This window comes from Stegastes partitus, unplaced genomic scaffold (assembly GCF_000690725.1).
Source record: "Stegastes partitus isolate 25-593 unplaced genomic scaffold, Stegastes_partitus-1.0.2 Scaffold1058, whole genome shotgun sequence".
NCBI classification, from domain to species: domain Eukaryota; kingdom Metazoa; phylum Chordata; class Actinopteri; family Pomacentridae; genus Stegastes; species Stegastes partitus.
This window is the reverse complement of record NW_007578789.1, coordinates 116,297-131,620: the sequence shown is the minus strand read 5'-3', so window position 1 is coordinate 131,620 and position 15,324 is coordinate 116,297. Positions and strand designations below refer to the sequence as shown.

General features: G+C 42.5%; 1 protein-coding gene across 3 annotated transcripts in view; it reads right to left on the bottom strand.

Annotated features, from left to right (window-relative positions):
- The window catches only part of chd2 (chromodomain helicase DNA binding protein 2), a 28,600-nt gene that overhangs the window by 3,831 nt on the left and 9,445 nt on the right, over positions 1-15,324 (bottom strand). For 2 of the 3 annotated variants that reach the window (XM_008295553.1, XM_008295555.1), the window contains 35 exons: positions 13,261-13,495; positions 12,131-12,217; positions 11,890-11,951; positions 11,252-11,386; positions 10,121-10,294; positions 9,842-9,981; positions 9,511-9,736; positions 9,318-9,418; positions 9,182-9,223; positions 8,899-9,077; positions 8,640-8,764; positions 8,116-8,332; positions 7,951-8,040; positions 7,669-7,859; positions 7,362-7,550; positions 7,076-7,238; positions 6,756-6,908; positions 6,064-6,135; positions 5,562-5,711; positions 5,322-5,470; positions 5,128-5,224; positions 4,951-5,043; positions 4,652-4,825; positions 3,640-3,809; positions 3,487-3,528; positions 3,221-3,360; positions 2,996-3,134; positions 2,744-2,894; positions 2,351-2,473; positions 2,119-2,241; positions 1,487-1,627; positions 1,172-1,288; positions 878-1,056; positions 676-775; positions 405-594 (listed from right to left, as the gene is read on the bottom strand). In XM_008295553.1, the coding sequence (XP_008293775.1) occupies positions 405-594; positions 676-775; positions 878-1,056; positions 1,172-1,288; positions 1,487-1,627; positions 2,119-2,241; positions 2,351-2,473; positions 2,744-2,894; positions 2,996-3,134; positions 3,221-3,360; positions 3,487-3,528; positions 3,640-3,809; positions 4,652-4,825; positions 4,951-5,043; positions 5,128-5,224; positions 5,322-5,470; positions 5,562-5,711; positions 6,064-6,135; positions 6,756-6,908; positions 7,076-7,238; positions 7,362-7,550; positions 7,669-7,859; positions 7,951-8,040; positions 8,116-8,332; positions 8,640-8,764; positions 8,899-9,077; positions 9,182-9,223; positions 9,318-9,418; positions 9,511-9,736; positions 9,842-9,981; positions 10,121-10,294; positions 11,252-11,386; positions 11,890-11,951; positions 12,131-12,217; positions 13,261-13,495 (4,859 nt within the window). The remainder of the gene's footprint in view (positions 1-404; positions 595-675; positions 776-877; positions 1,057-1,171; positions 1,289-1,486; positions 1,628-2,118; positions 2,242-2,350; positions 2,474-2,743; positions 2,895-2,995; positions 3,135-3,220; positions 3,361-3,486; positions 3,529-3,639; positions 3,810-4,651; positions 4,826-4,950; positions 5,044-5,127; positions 5,225-5,321; positions 5,471-5,561; positions 5,712-6,063; positions 6,136-6,755; positions 6,909-7,075; positions 7,239-7,361; positions 7,551-7,668; positions 7,860-7,950; positions 8,041-8,115; positions 8,333-8,639; positions 8,765-8,898; positions 9,078-9,181; positions 9,224-9,317; positions 9,419-9,510; positions 9,737-9,841; positions 9,982-10,120; positions 10,295-11,251; positions 11,387-11,889; positions 11,952-12,130; positions 12,218-13,260; positions 13,496-15,324) is intronic. The other variant, XM_008295554.1, reaches the window with a different exon arrangement.

Below are 15,324 nucleotides of genomic sequence, written 5' to 3'. Positions count from 1 at the left end.
GAGAGAGACAGGAAAGTGGGGGGAGAATAATGGGGGGAGAAGAATGTGGGAAGGACCTGCAGCAAAGGGTCATGAGCGGGACTCGACCCATGACCGCTGCATCAGGGACTGTAGCCCCTATACATGGGAGGCCAGCTCAACCAGGTGAGCTATAGCGGCACCCCAGAAATTCTACTTTCATTTGATCTTTTTTTATGATGTAAGACATTCTAATTTTTTTATACTGCACAAATAATATTTTTGAGTTATCTCTATCCAGAGTTGTGTTGTTTTTAGAAAAGTGCAGGACTTGATATTGCAGGAAAAAGTGAAATATGTATAAAAATTTGACAGAAGACTTTAAAAAAATTGCCCCAAAACCTTCTTGGGGTTCAGTGGGTTACAGCAAATCTATCCACACGTACCATCGTTGCCAAAGTGCCGCTTGCTCGCTGCATTGTACGGTTCTCTGTGGTGTCCGTGGGGTCCTGACTGAGTCGGGTGAGATGCGAGTTTGGAGGATGGAGTACCCGTTGAGTCTCGACTGGAACCAGAGGGTTCTGGTCTGAATGACTTTCCTCTCCCTGTGGGATCCTCCTTCTTTTTCTGCTCCTTCTGAAAATGTCACAGGATCATTTCAGTTTTAGCGACATACAACAGAGCAGGTTCGCTCCCCAACACTTCCCACCAACTCACCTCTTCCTCGTGCGATCGCTTCTTCTGTGCCATTTTGTAAAGCTTGTGAAGCTTCCTTGCGCCAAACTCTGTAAACTTTGACACAAAAATCCAGAGGTTTCTGCCAAAAAAAAAAGAAAAAGAGGCACAAAATTACAATTAGCAGAGTTAAACAGGCAAGCTTTGTGCTTAATTTCACACAGACATTATTTAATCATCTTACCTTCGCCATATTTTAACATGTTCGGGGTCACTGTAAGCTTTAAGGCACTCTGTGATTCGGTCTCCGATCTTCAGCAGGCAGGTCCGTGTGTGCTGGAGCTGCTCCTGGTCAGAAAGACCCTCGTCTGGTTTGTCCAGCTGCTTTAGGGCCTTTTTCACCGGCCTCATGCGCTCCTTACACTGGACACATAAATAGGCAGGATTACTGAAATGCATTACTTTTTATCTTTGGATAAACATTATGTACATCCTTCTTTGGCTTAATGGTTGAATGAGAGTTAGAGAAGAAGCTCACAATACTGAATGTCTCCTGGTCAAGCTCATCGTCCTCCTTTCCTTCAATGGGAATCGGTTCAGACCCGGCGGTGATGTGAACTGGACCTTGAGGCTTCTTCCCTTTGGCTCCTTTAGCCTGAAAGATCAGACATCAAGACAGTTAACCCACATCTGCCATTCAGACTGGTAAAAGACCACTAGCTATATTTTCACTGGCATTTAACTGCTATAATCATGTGCAGCATACCAAGAAAACACAATTAAACCAGCCTATTGTCCATGTAAATGTGAGCAAAGCACATATGTTCATGTCACAAGTACTGTTCTCAAATACCTTTTCTTTCCTGGGCTTGGACCCCTTCTTCTCTTTGTCCCCGTCCTTCTCCTTTTTCGGAGTTCCCTGCTTTTCTTTGTTTTCTTTGTTGTCCTTTTTCTTTTGTCTCTTCTTGACAGGGGACTTTTCTGTTCCATCATCCTGCTCAAAGCAGTGAAAAGACAGTGCAGCTCAAACAATGCAACAGCAGGTCGTACAATGAGGATAAGGTCAAACATTGTGCTGGTGTTTTTCACCCTAATCAAGTGCGCTATTCTCCATAAATACGGCTGAATTATGCTTCTTTGTTTAGGCGTTGCAGTACTTTCCTACTTGCCGTCGCTGCTCTTAAATTTAGCACAAGGACTGCAGTTAAAAAGCTTTTGCATAATTCAAGATTACGTTTGTTTATTATTCCCGCAAAGTATATTTCTTAGTTTTCACAGACAAGAGAAAACACAAAGCAGCCTGAAGAGACAAATCAGTCTCCAGACAGGCCTGCAGCCAGTTGTAGCAACCATTTTACTAAGAGCTGCTATAAGCTCCATCCTCACATCCACGGTAAGTACAAGAAGACCTCAACACAGAAGCAAAATTCAGTCTTTGCTCAATAGATTACAACGTGACACTGCAGAGGTGATCTTATGGCTGACCTTGACTTCGCCCTCCTCTGACGGGTTGTCCGACAGCCGGGGGGAGGAGATGTCGTTTCCTTGCTCGTCTTTGAGAATCTTGTTCTCCTTTTTTACCCGGGGCTTCCTCTTCTTCACTTTGACCTTGAAGGAAAGAAATAAATAAACAGATGAGCTATGTGGGAGGCAGGTCCCTCTGTGTACACGCAAATTCCAGTGTGGATGAAACACTCTGAGAGTAACAGCAACATACCTCCTCCCCTGTTTTCGACAGATCTGTACTGTCTTGTTCTTTTTTGAGCAGCTTGAGAAGATACTCTGCTCTCGCCTGCAACTGCTTGGCCTGAGGCTTCTTGCTTGGGTCGTCTGGCAGAATCTGCGGAGAAGAATGTGAACGTTAGATCTTTCATTCGTCTTCTGTTACACCAGATTCATAGAGCTGACTGCAGTGCAAGTCCTAAAGAAGAGAAAATCGAGTAGTTTTTACCTTTAAATACCTTGAAAAGCCTATTTAGGTCTTAATGCTTATAATAAAAGTTTTCATTTGCACCAACTGTGTGCATACGACAATACATTTTATTGCCCTTCAATATTCTTCCTCACTGAGGCTCTATTTTCGAGTTACAGGTAAATATTAGATATTTGCCTTATCAGCGAGCTTCAGGTCAGGATCGGTCTTGATCAGATCCCAGTTGCCGAAGCCGTGCTCGTAGATGCCAAGCAAGAGCTGAATGTCATCCTGCAGGTCCCAGTCTACATCGAAGTGAGCTACTTTCACCCTGCACGTCAGCTGAAATCTGTAGGAAACACGGTTGTCAAATTTAATCTACAACACAAACTCTCTTTAACATTTGGAAACAAACGGCTGCTCCTTCTTATATGTGCGGTGGTGTCTTACTTGTTCCTCTCAGCAGGGTTGGCGGGCACCGCTTTGTGCAGCGGCTCAAACTCTTCCTCGTGCTGGATGATGGACTTGGCATTGACCTGCACTCCTGAGATCTTGATATTAATTCCTCTCCGTTTCCCAGGACCTTTGGCTGAAACAATGACAGGCATCATTTTTGGTCCTCAAAAATACACTATTTTTTTTCTTACGTTCTCTAAGCAAGTATAAGCAACATACCTTCAACTGGGTTTTCTTTGAGGTTTTCCTCATGCTCCTGCACCGCAGCCACACAGCTCGTATGAATCAGTTCACCAAGTCTCTTTAGGTCTGCTATGGATTTGTCCACCAGCTCAGAGTCTCTGGCAATGCCCTCCAACCTGGATACAAGATGCACAAATTCTCAGAAGTGCTTCTTAAAAAGAGGACAAAACGGCTCAACTGCTCATAGTTCAGCAATCAAATGATGTCCATTGAATATTTTTATGATTTAACAGTATGCTGACCTTTCAAGTGGAGATCCAAATTTCTTGTATGCCTTAATGAACCTGTTGATAAGATCAGAAATAAGTTCCTTTAGCACATTTACAAATACACCTGAATCTCACTTGTAACAACAAAGTTCTCAAAGACGGTAAAACAACAACACCAGCGTTTACCTGCGGATCTCTGCGTCAGTGAAACCCTCCACGTTGTTCTTGCGAGCTCTAGGTCTGCCTCTCTTCTTTGGCTTCTTGTCATCATCGCTATCATCAGTCTCGCTTTCAGAGCCTGAGGATCGGTGCTTCAGCTTGGAGCCCACATCGCTGTCGCTGTCATTGGCCTGAGCCTGAAAGACAAAGGAGTCGTACTTTAAGAAATCAACGTAGCTTGATGCAAAAGCTGAGCAGCTGCTGGGAGACGTTTGTGTTTAAGAGGCAACAGTCTTCCAATGCTTGCGTGTGTGTGTATATATATGTCTGTTTAGGGTCTAACGATGAATTGGTGCGGCAGAGGAAACAACAGAAAAGCAATGCAGTGTAACATTTACGCCATATTCACATGAACGGGCATTAAAATACTGCCATGACGACAATAAGATCTGTGTACTGTCACGAATCAAGTAAATCAAAAAAATATCCATTAAGACAAGTGAACTATATTCAGAAATAAATGAACCATCAAAGCCAGCGGTCCAATTTCAGCTTTAAAACTGCACAAAGTAATATTGTCTTTCTTTTTCAATTAACATCGGGGCCATCTTGCTTGACTAAGTTTTGCTTTATTGTATATTCAGTGTGAGCTTCACATGATGGCAGGCTATTAGGCGGGCAGGCAGAATACTTTGTATAATGGGAGATAACAAACAAAAAAAACCCACATCTTGTCTGCACAGCTTTCAAGGTAAATCACACTAGCTTGTTTTAGCTGAAAGAGAACAAGCGGCGCCCTGCTATCTGGTTAAAACTCGCTCTCCTGTTGTGTTCTGGGAGTACGAGTAGGTAGAAATACATAAACTTTCTATTCTGACTGTAAATGTTTGGATCACGGGATGTACCAAACCAAACTGTGGGAAAAATGCTTCTGTTATATGTGTGTGTGTGAGAGAGAGAGAGATGTGTATAATAACTTGTCAAGTTGAGACAGAATCCAACAGACATCCCAGCATGAAAGTGGAGAAATAAATCGTACCCGCTTGTTAGAGCTCCTGCTTCTGGGCAGCATGAAGATGTCCTCCATCTCCCGCTGCTTCTCCTCCTCCTCAATTTTGCGGCGCTGCTCCTCAGGAATGATATCATCCCACTCCCGGATGTGTTTCTCCTCAAAGTCTGGAGCGGTTTCTTCCATGCTGGAGAAATTGGCCACCTGCAGCGACAGGCAGAGTGGAGAGAGAAAGAAAGAAAGAAAATCAGCGGTTGAAAGAGAAGGATACCTGGATTCTTGATCAGGTATGAACAAAACAAAACTAAGCAGTAACAACTTGCAGGTACCTTAAACTGTGATAGAAGTTCGTCTGTAGCACTTGAGCCTTGATCACTTTCTCTTGTTTCAGCCAACCTCAAGATCTCATCAATATCCATCTCCTACAGAAACAAAGATAATTCTGGTTTCATTTTCCGAATACAACAACTGCTACACACACCAGATTGTCCAGTACTTTGTGATACCTGTGGTTCAGACTCCTCTCCTTCTGCTTCTTTGAAAAGTTCTTCCGCACCAAACTTAAGAATAGCAGTGAGTTCTTCTTTATTGAATGGGTTTGAACTGTTAAAAAAAAACACCAAGAATTTTAGCATTTAAATGTTTAAACAAAACCATCAGCAAAAAAAAATAAAAAATCCCAGTGCATTTTCAGACTCACTTTGTGTTTCCTGAGTTGCTGTCCAGAACAGTTCGACCAGTAGTGTCCATTCTCTGAATGACAAGATGATCCAAAACCATCTTCTTCTTTGCCCTCTCGATGATGTCCTCCTCCACTGTTCCTTTGGTGACCAGTCGATATATATTTACCTTTAAAAAAAGAGAAGCGTGGGTGCAGTTTTACGCAACAATCTCACCAGCAGACCTGCAGCTACAGCCATGAATTGGAGCCATAGGTTACCTGTTTCTTTTGGCCGATTCTGTGAGCCCTGGCCTGTGCCTGCAAATCGTTTTGAGGGTTCCAGTCGGAGTCGAAGATGACTACAGTGTCTGCTGAGGCCAAGTTAATACCTAAACCTCCAGCTCTGGTGGATAACAGGAAGCAGAAGTCCTATAAAACAGAAAACATCAACATCAGTAAACAGGCTTTATGCATGGTCGGAGTAAACAAAGTAGAGGAACAGACTTCCCTGCAAGTAATCTTGTTATTTGACCCTTTTTTGCTTCATTTATCAAATATAGCCCCCACCTGCTACTGCTCTCAAAGTCATCCAAAATGCAAGCTGACAATGTACTGTAAGTCTGTTTACAAGATGGCATCAGGTGCTTTTTGTAACCTCCCAGTGATCAAAGTGCATTTGAAAATATTATTAAATTACTGCAGTTACAGGTACATCAAATTTCCACAGTTGCAGACTTCATTAATATCAGATAAGCTGTATTAAAGTCCTCCGTGTACATACCTCTGAGCCTTCTGCATTAAAGTGGTCGAGTGCTTGCTTTCGAATTTCTCCCTTTATAGAACCATCCAGTCGCTGAAAAGGAGAAAGGCAAAAAGAAAGAGTTACCCTTTGAAGATTTCCTGCACATCTGCATCACTCGGCTTCACATGCCATCGCACCCGGTCTATACGTTCAGAGTGATCACAACAACCTAACGAGTAAGTCAGCAAAAACAACCCGAGTGGAGTGACTTGCAGTAGAACATAACTTGTTGATATAAATAAACACTTGAACTCTAAGCCTGGCGGAGTATGTGTGCAACAACACTGACATCCGATCCTCACCGGAGTCTAATCCGCCCAGCGCGACCGTCCGAAAAGGCCCTTCACTCCTCACACCAATAACAACAACAGTCGAAACAGAAGTGTAGCAGCTCGTGCGGCTGGTTGCACGTGGGACGCGATGGAAGTACGATTAGAAATGGCAGACAGGGTGACAGCAGCACTGAAGTTATGGCCAGAAATTCTGCACAAAAAGGTCTTCTTGATCTGTCATAACCTATTCAGCAGGAAACCGTTTCTCACAGAGGAACATGGAGCAACCACAAAACCGCACGCTGCAGAATAGCTACAAAGAGGCCCATATAACATATTGTTTTGCATATGGAGTCCTGAGTGAAATATAAATACAACCCCAAGATGCACAAATCTCACCTGGAATGGGTATCGTTTCTTAGCGAGGTATTCGGCCAGAATGTCCAACATCCTGACCATCTGGGAGAAGATCAGGACTCTGTTGCCTCTTTCTCTGAGTCTGGTCAGCAGCTTGTCCATCAGAACCAGCTTCCCGCTGCCCCTCACCAGCCCCTGGAACGACACAAAACGCTGTGAATGAGGAAATCTTAAGCAGCACTGAGCAATCTGTGCTGCAGTCGTGTTTTCTTCATTGCTGCTACTACAGCTCCTTTCCTTTGCAGAGCAGCGTTATCCTGAGGTGATGCTCGGAGCTGAAGAGGGTTCACAAGGAGACGTACCTGCAGGTGTTCCTGTTGCGTTTCAGCTTCTCCGTCCTCGGGCTGTTTAATAAGGAAACTATGGTTGCAGCACTTTTTAAGCTCCATTACGATGTTGAGGAAGCCGGCAGAGCTGCCTCGGGTGCCCTTGGCAAGAGCTTTGTAATTCCTCGTTAAAATCCACCTGGAAATATTCAGGAACAAATTAAGTTAATGGAGAGGAAAAAAATGCAGCTACTGTTGGTGTGATTCATACAAAAGATGGATGAGATAAAAATGCTGAAAAGGATGGTAATAAAAGCCATACTTGTAAAACTGTTTCTGCTGTGCAGTCATGTCTACACGGAGGATTTGTTCCACTTTTGCCGGGAGAGATTTCTCTACGTCTTTCTTGACACGTCGGAGCAGGAAAGGTTCAAGGACTTTGTGAAGACTCTGATAACCATTATCCCTTCCTTTCCCATGTTCATCCTCAAAATCCTCCCAGGCATCAAACCTGCGGTGCACAAAAGACATAACGAACGTCACTCACGTCATGCCGGAATTTAAACCGATGCTCTATTTTGTTGCTGCTTTTGTTCAGCGGAATTTTAAACGTCTGAACCGCGACGTACTTGTCAGGCATGAGGAAGTGTAACAGTGACCAGAGCTCTTTGAGGGAGTTCTGCAGCGGAGTGCCGGTAATGAGGAGTCTATGATTAGATCTGAACTCCATTAATGTTTTGTAGAGCAGGGAGTCATCATTCTTCAGCCGGTGAGCTTCATCCACGCCCAGGAACGCCCAGTTAATGTTTCCCAGCACACCCTGGAGTCACATTTTAAAACGCTGTAAGTGATTGATACTCTTCAGGCATACTATGAAATAAAAACAGAAACACTACTGTAAAGAAGTCTACCTTGTCTTTAAGTAGAATCTCATAGGTGGTTAGTAGTGCATTGAAACGGATCCTTTTGGTTTGATGGTTCACCCACTCGTAGTCACGGATCTACACAGAACGGAAGAAGTTTATGCAACCAATTCTGGAGACGTCAAAGAACAGCGAGCGTTGCGTTCAACTTACTGTTTTTCTGCTCATGACGTCGCCGAGGTAGACCACCACGTTCATGTCTGGGGCCCAGGTGTCGAACTCCCGCTGCCAGGAGGTGAGCGTGGACAGAGGCACCACCAGTAAAAAGGGCCCATAGAGCTGATGTTGGTGGAAGAGGTAAGACAGGAAGGAGATTGTCTGGATGGTCTTTCCCAGTCCCATCTCATCAGCAAGGATAACGCTATTGCACCTGAGGAGGAAGAGGAGGACAAATCGATTTTTGACTTGCATATGCAGCCCATTATGATGGATGGATGGATGGATGGATGGATGGATGGATGGATGGATGGATGGATGGATGGATGGACTTTATTAATCCCCAAGGGGACATAGGTCGGTACAGCACAAGATAGAGTTACCACAACCATAAATACATAAATAAACAATAAGAAAATATAAAGTGCAAAATGTACAATAAGCGTAATACGTCAACAACAGTCCTGTGTGGAGTATAGTGCAAATAGTTATGTTATATTAATTAATTAATAACACAGTACCTGCACCAGGAGTGAGCCAGCCAGTTCAACCCGTCCAGCTGATAATCTCTCAGTTGAAGATTCTCATCGCCAATGTACGACGGTTGTTTCTTCAGAGCCACAAACCTTGGCCTCTGCTTTAACACCTGAAATAACAGAAGCACATTTTTCCAGTTAATGGAGACATAAACATGTTTTCCAGTTTTTCAAATATATAGGAAAAGATGAAAATGAATAAAAAGGGTCGACCATTTCGGGTCCTCCTGACTGGACTTCCTACCTTGCAGTCTTTAGAGGGGACAGTTTTGTTGGAGTTACGGTTCAAGAAGCTGTCTATGCAGTGCTGAAACTTCTTCCTGACCAGAGCGCCGTCTTCCCAGCTGCACTCTGAGTAGGGCAAACCCATCCACTTGCATAGGTACTCAGGTTCATTGGAGGATGGGGTCTTATGACTGTGAGCTGTTTAAAAAGCAGATATAATATTAATGAAATGCACAGTGCAGGGAAACTAGAATTGAAAATAGTGAGGGACAGCGATAATGTAAGAACCAGTAAGGACTTACAGGGGAAGTCAGAGGATCCTGGTGTCTTCCCTGTTTTTGTTGCTGTTGATAATATAGTTCTTTTAAGTACAAAGTCCAGAGCAAAATTCAACATATATATTTTTTAAAAAATGGAAACAAGCAAATGACTTCTTACCGATGATGCGCTCCACAATCTGAAACTGTTTGTTCAAGTCAGCAGTGAGCTCTTGTTGGCAATTGTGAAATTCTACATCCTCAGGTGACGCCTTCCTCAACCTACAAACAAGAATCAACAGTGAAACTTCTGGAGGGGAGGGGTGAAGTACAGCTACAAAATAAAATGTTGACGCAAAGACAAACATTCTCACCAAGAATTCAGCTCGTCGTTTTTCTTTTTGAAGTTGTCCAGTTTCTTTAGTCCTTTGACCTTTTGCTGCGTCAGAGAGTCCATGCTCTCCCAGGTGTTGTGGATGTAGGACCAGCCCTTCCACTTGATCAGATAATGAATCTCCCCTTCGTCGTTTTCGGGGTCGAAGCCTTCACTAGGGTCCCCGTTTTCCACCACGGCGTAAATAGTAGTGGAAGCCCCGGTAGCTAGACAGACCAGAAAAATTACCTTTTAGACTGCGGGCGGCAAAGAACGTGCTTTTATTAAACGTGGTTTTCTAAAATAGTAAAGGACAAGGGAAAATGTGTCACCTCCTTTTTTGCCTGTCCTAGTGTCCATGACTTTCTCAATGGTCTCGCTGTCATCATCCTGCTGCTCCTCACCGGCGTCCCCCGTCATTTCAATAAGGTCGTCGGAGTCCGTTTCAAAGTCATGTTGGTCCTCTTTGTAACTGGAACACAACAGGCAAATTGTGAAAAAAACAGCAAAATTGTGAAATCTGTATCCTAAGTTTAATAGAACTTTTGAAAACGTTTTTGATTAACCTAAACTAAATGGCCCATCTATTAAGTCCAGGTTCAGAAATATACCTTTTGACTTTTGTGGCACCTCTTCTTCGAGTCTGCCTCTTTGGAGTGTCTTCCTCGTCATCGTCGTCGTCGTCATCGTCTTCGTCGTCTTCTTCCGCCGACGACTCCTGCCTCCTGGACTTTCTTCCCTTTTGAGACAGCTGCTTTTTGACTGTTGATGATTTGGTCTGAGGTCTGTAAAACACAGAGTTAAGCAAAGAAAAACAAAAGCCACTTAAAGATAAGGAAACTACATTTCTGGCTCACTAAATCCTTTCACACGTTTTTTTTTTTAACTTTTGGTTCGTGGCTGTCCAGTGGCTGACTGACAAACCTAAATGCCTGAGTGCAGTCAACGCCCTGAAGACCAGCAGAACTGTGGCCAATTTTAGGTAACAACTGTAGACATTTTTCAAATCAAATGAAATAAATTAAGATTCTAACTTGCTGCAGCATTTAGGTTGTTACTCAAAACCAAAGAAAAGGGGAAATACACAAATCAGCCACAACAAGAAAACCACTTACAGGTGAAGCGAAAAACATTGATTATCTTGTTACATTAGCGCCTGCTAAGCGGTACCATGTAATAGGCATTAGGAAACAGTCGGTTCTTGTTGGAAGCAGAAAATATGGGGAAGGATCTGAGCTAAACGACTGTATAGACGGCATCAGGATGCACTATGAGAAGAAGGCGAAACAAGAGGGGCACTGGAACTAGAAAACCTTGGGTCATGGCTTTCATGTGGATGTTACCTTGATATGGATCAGCAGGATTATGCTCCATGCCACAACATTGTTCAGGAATGGTTTGAGGAACATGACAAAGAGCTCAAGGTGTATAAGTGGCCTCCAAATTCCCCAGATCCCAATTAAGCATCTGCTGGAAAACAAGCCTAATCTATCAAGGCCTCACCTCACAACATACAGGACTTTAAAGATCTGCTGCTAGCACCTTGGTGCCTGAAACATCTTTAGAGGTTTGTGGAGTCCATGCTATGGCGGTACGACAGGGACTTTCACAATGTCAGGCAGGTGGTTTTAATGTCGAGGCTGATCGGTGCATGTAATCAAACAACTGCTCACACAATATGGAATGATTTGGAGATGACCAGTGGGTAGCTGTCTGATGGCCAGGCTTCGCTACACTCTTACCTTCTAGCAGGAAGTCGTCTGGATCTAACTTTTTTCTCTTCCTGCTCACTGTCTGTACTGTCGGAAGCCTCCTCCTCCTCCTCCTCCTCATCCTCCTCCTCTTCATCATTTGAGTCATCATCTTTCCAGATATTTCTTACAACAAAGAAATGCCACAAGTTCACCCTCAAGGCCCGTCAGTGCTATTGTTTTTTAAAAACCAATTTTAATTTCATGAATAAAAATACCGGCCATAGGGTGTTCAGCACAACCCAATTTAAAATCAGGGAAAACCCACTGATCTGACCAATCAGATTTGACTTAAATATAGAACATCGTCTGGCTGGCTGAAACTAACTTAGCCCATTCTGAGACAAACAGATACCCATTTACAAATAAGCATTAAATGATAGGATTGACAATATGAACACAGACTGGCAGCAGAATGACACAAACAGGCGTGAACTGCATAAACACTAGTGTATGGATCAAGTGTCGTAAAACAAAATTCTCATTGACAAAAGGAGTTCAGTGCGAGTGTCTCATGGCAGACTTTGAAGATATATGAAATAATATGGTGCTCTACTTAAAACAAAATAAATCTGAAATAAATGAAATTATGATAAAACAACAAACATATTCACAATACGCATACTTACTCTTTTTTCTTAGCTCGGGATGTTTTTCTTTTAGGGCTCTCGCTCTCAGATTCACTGCTACCCTGCAATCACACACAGCACCGCAGACCAATGTGTCAGCTGCTTTTCCATGTGTAGCAGTGCTATGTAACATCCACTAGATGGCACAAGTGGCTCATTTAAGGAAGCTGATGTCAGCGTAGATAATTGTACTGAATCGATATGGTCTGGGATGTTTCTTTGTTCGTTCACATCTGCTTACCCCAGCTCCAATGTTCAAACGAGCCGGTTCCTGTCTGCTGCGGTTTGACCTCCTAACGCCGTACACGTCTGGATGTTCTTCCCACATCTGTAAACGAAGATTCAGATACAGACTCAGCCTGTCTCAGTTCTATTCTACATTGTAATTTACACGCATAAACCAGAGTGCTGCTATTACCCAACAATGTGCTGAAGTGGGGCAATCGATTAATCGTTCCGTCTATGAAATGCCAGGCATTAGTGAAAAGTGGCCCAGTTTTACAAAGGTGATTGTGAGATTTCCAAAAACCCAAACATATTCAGTTCACAGCTACATAAAACAGAGATGGTGAGCCGTCTTGGTCAGCTATCATTTGAAAAAGAGATTTTATTGTCAAGGGATTTAACAGTTAAATTAATTGCAGCAAAAATTCAACACCTGAGAAGCTAAACAGTAACTTGGGGTCTTTTGGGGGCATTTTTGCTTTTAATCAGTTATGAAAACAGTTTTTCTATTTGTCATCTAATCAATAATTTTACTTACTGTTGCAGTCACAATGCACTACATGCTAATTGCAATAGTATTCCTTTTTTGACTTTAAGTGCAGAGACATTTACATACTTCACAGTTTCACACAGGCACACAAATTGTGCATAATGTGTGGAAATAAAAGGTTAATCAAAAGTACATCTCTGAAATGCTAAAGCGTGTGTTTCTATTAAAGATTTAGCGCTTCCTATTAGGTTTCCTTGAGCCATAATTGCTTTGTAGCTGAGCAGTGCCTCTTTGTGCACTGCATTAGGAGGTGATAAATTATAGCAGTACACGTCAAGGTCAAGCTTTTCTGCATATGCATAATTACTACAAAGTGTTTTTTCTTTAACTTGATCGTCCAACATACTCTTGACCTGCTTAGGACGAGTATGTAGCATGACCCAGGGACACAGGTAGAGCATGACACAGATAAAGGGAGGCATCGATTGAGGTAAACTTGCATAACTAATGATTTAACTACTAGTGTCCTGCACGTCACACCTCTGTAATCACATGAAGAGCCCAATTACACAAACTAAGTTAACTCAATCTCCATTATGGGAGGGCAGGAGCAGTAATCTGGTTTAGACACAGTAAGCCTCCACAGCGACCTTTACCTTCTTCACATCCGCCAGGCGCTCCTTCTTTCTAACTGGCTTGTCTTTGACTTCTGCTGTGGTTTGCTGTGATTTGGACTCGGCAGATTCGCTCTCTGACTCTGAGTGACTCTCTGACTCTGAAGAGCTGTTTGACTCGGAGTTGTGGGACCGCCTCCTCTCACTGCCATGCTCGCTCTCTGACTGACTTCCCGACTCCGACGCCGAGCGGTTGGATTCTTCTGAGGCCGAATTGCTACAGGAACAAGAATATGATCATTCCTTTGATTTCGCAGTGCATATGTTGAGCTATTGCTTATGTATTTATGTACACCCAACAACAACAACAACAACATGGTGGAAAAAAATAAACAAAAAATGAGTTGATAGTGGCAGCAACTTAAAAATGTCTTAAAACTCAAAACGCACACACACACAGTCACTTTGGTGATGGAGAAGAGCTTGATGGCGGAAGTGATTTGTGACTCTCAGACGAGGGAAAACCGAAATCTCATTACATCATGCGCCATGTCTTTTACTCGGCTAACAGTCCTGTAATAAACTCGGCACACAAATCCTCTTACCGTCATTCTAAACAGCCGAGTTTAAAGACCTCCGTTCACTACTAAAATTAGTTAAAACTGGGCCAAACTCGAATATAACAATGTCATTTCCTCAAAAAACGAATTACACTAATCGGTATTCTAGTCTTTCCTCTTTTCTATCCTTTGAACACTTGTAGCATAAATACAGCTGTGATAGAAACAGAAATACAACAATAATTTCTTAGTTGAAAAACACGACACATGTAAGCTGCTCAGCTCATATCACTGTCAAGTCTTACTTTGGAGGAATAAAAACAGAAAGACTGATCAGTGAATATAAAACAGTGAGTCTAGTACCTTGACAGCCATTTCCTGATCATTTTAGCTAATAACTCCCTAAACTGAAACACACCTGACTGCTCATCGCAGGTTATTGCCTCAACTAAACAGCAATTGAGCAGCTTAAAACTTCTTTTTTTCCATTTTCATTTGAAGGATTTTGAGAGGTAAAGGTGCTTTACATCTAAATGAAACATGTCTAATGTATCAAAGGATGGTGCATGTAGTAACCATTTAAGCATTTTTATCCTCTCATCATATTTATTATGTGGCTCCTTAATTTCAGTTTCATAGAAATTAACCACTTCTGTGTGCAATAAATAAAACAAACCTCAGCTGAAATTAGAAATAAATATTAAAAAATAGTGAATAGATCATCAGGGGACTAAATGTGTTGCTTTGTATGGTTGCCTTTCCTAAAAGGCTTCCTCTGCGTGCACTACACCTTTTGGACACATGGGGTCGCTAGTCACTACACCCATTGGAAATAAATCTGCAGGAATCTCTGCCTTACATTGAAATTGTAAAATGTAAAGGCTTGTTTCTCAGAAAAGTTTTAATTTGTATACAAGCCTCATTATTATTTTATCTATTGGCCACTGTCGTTTTTTGTTTATGGTAAAACTTAAAATAATTCATTACCAACTGTATAAAGAATAGTTATGTTTGTTAACCGTCATATATAAAACTATGGGAATATTATTCAAGGGAAGCATTAATTTAAAAAACTATCTTGATAAACTGCGTTTAAACAACTCAGTTACTAAATTTCACACTCTGTACCTTGTGCTGCTTCAGTGACCAAACTCGGAAGTACATGCCTCCTTCCGCTTTAAGTCGGGTCAAGAGTGGGCGGGCCTAAACGTAATCGCGAATTACTATTGGCTGGCTTGTTGCTAGGTGGAAATCTAGCCAATCACAGTGCAGCGTGCAGACTGTCTAAGGTCTGAACTCTTCCTGTTCCTCCTCTGTGTAGTTCTGAGCTGAGTTTTAATACAGATAAGTGAGCAAGCTGGGCACACAAAGCAAGGGCCATTTTGTGACTCAGGAGAGTATGTAAATAGCACTTTAGTGACATATACTGTTGCATAAAGTCACCAGATTTCATGTTGCTCTTTCTGCTGCTCTTTCTGCCCTCAGTGCTCGTCTATCAGTGTCAAAAGTTTAGGCTGTCATCATTGCAGGGGGACATATTTCACTC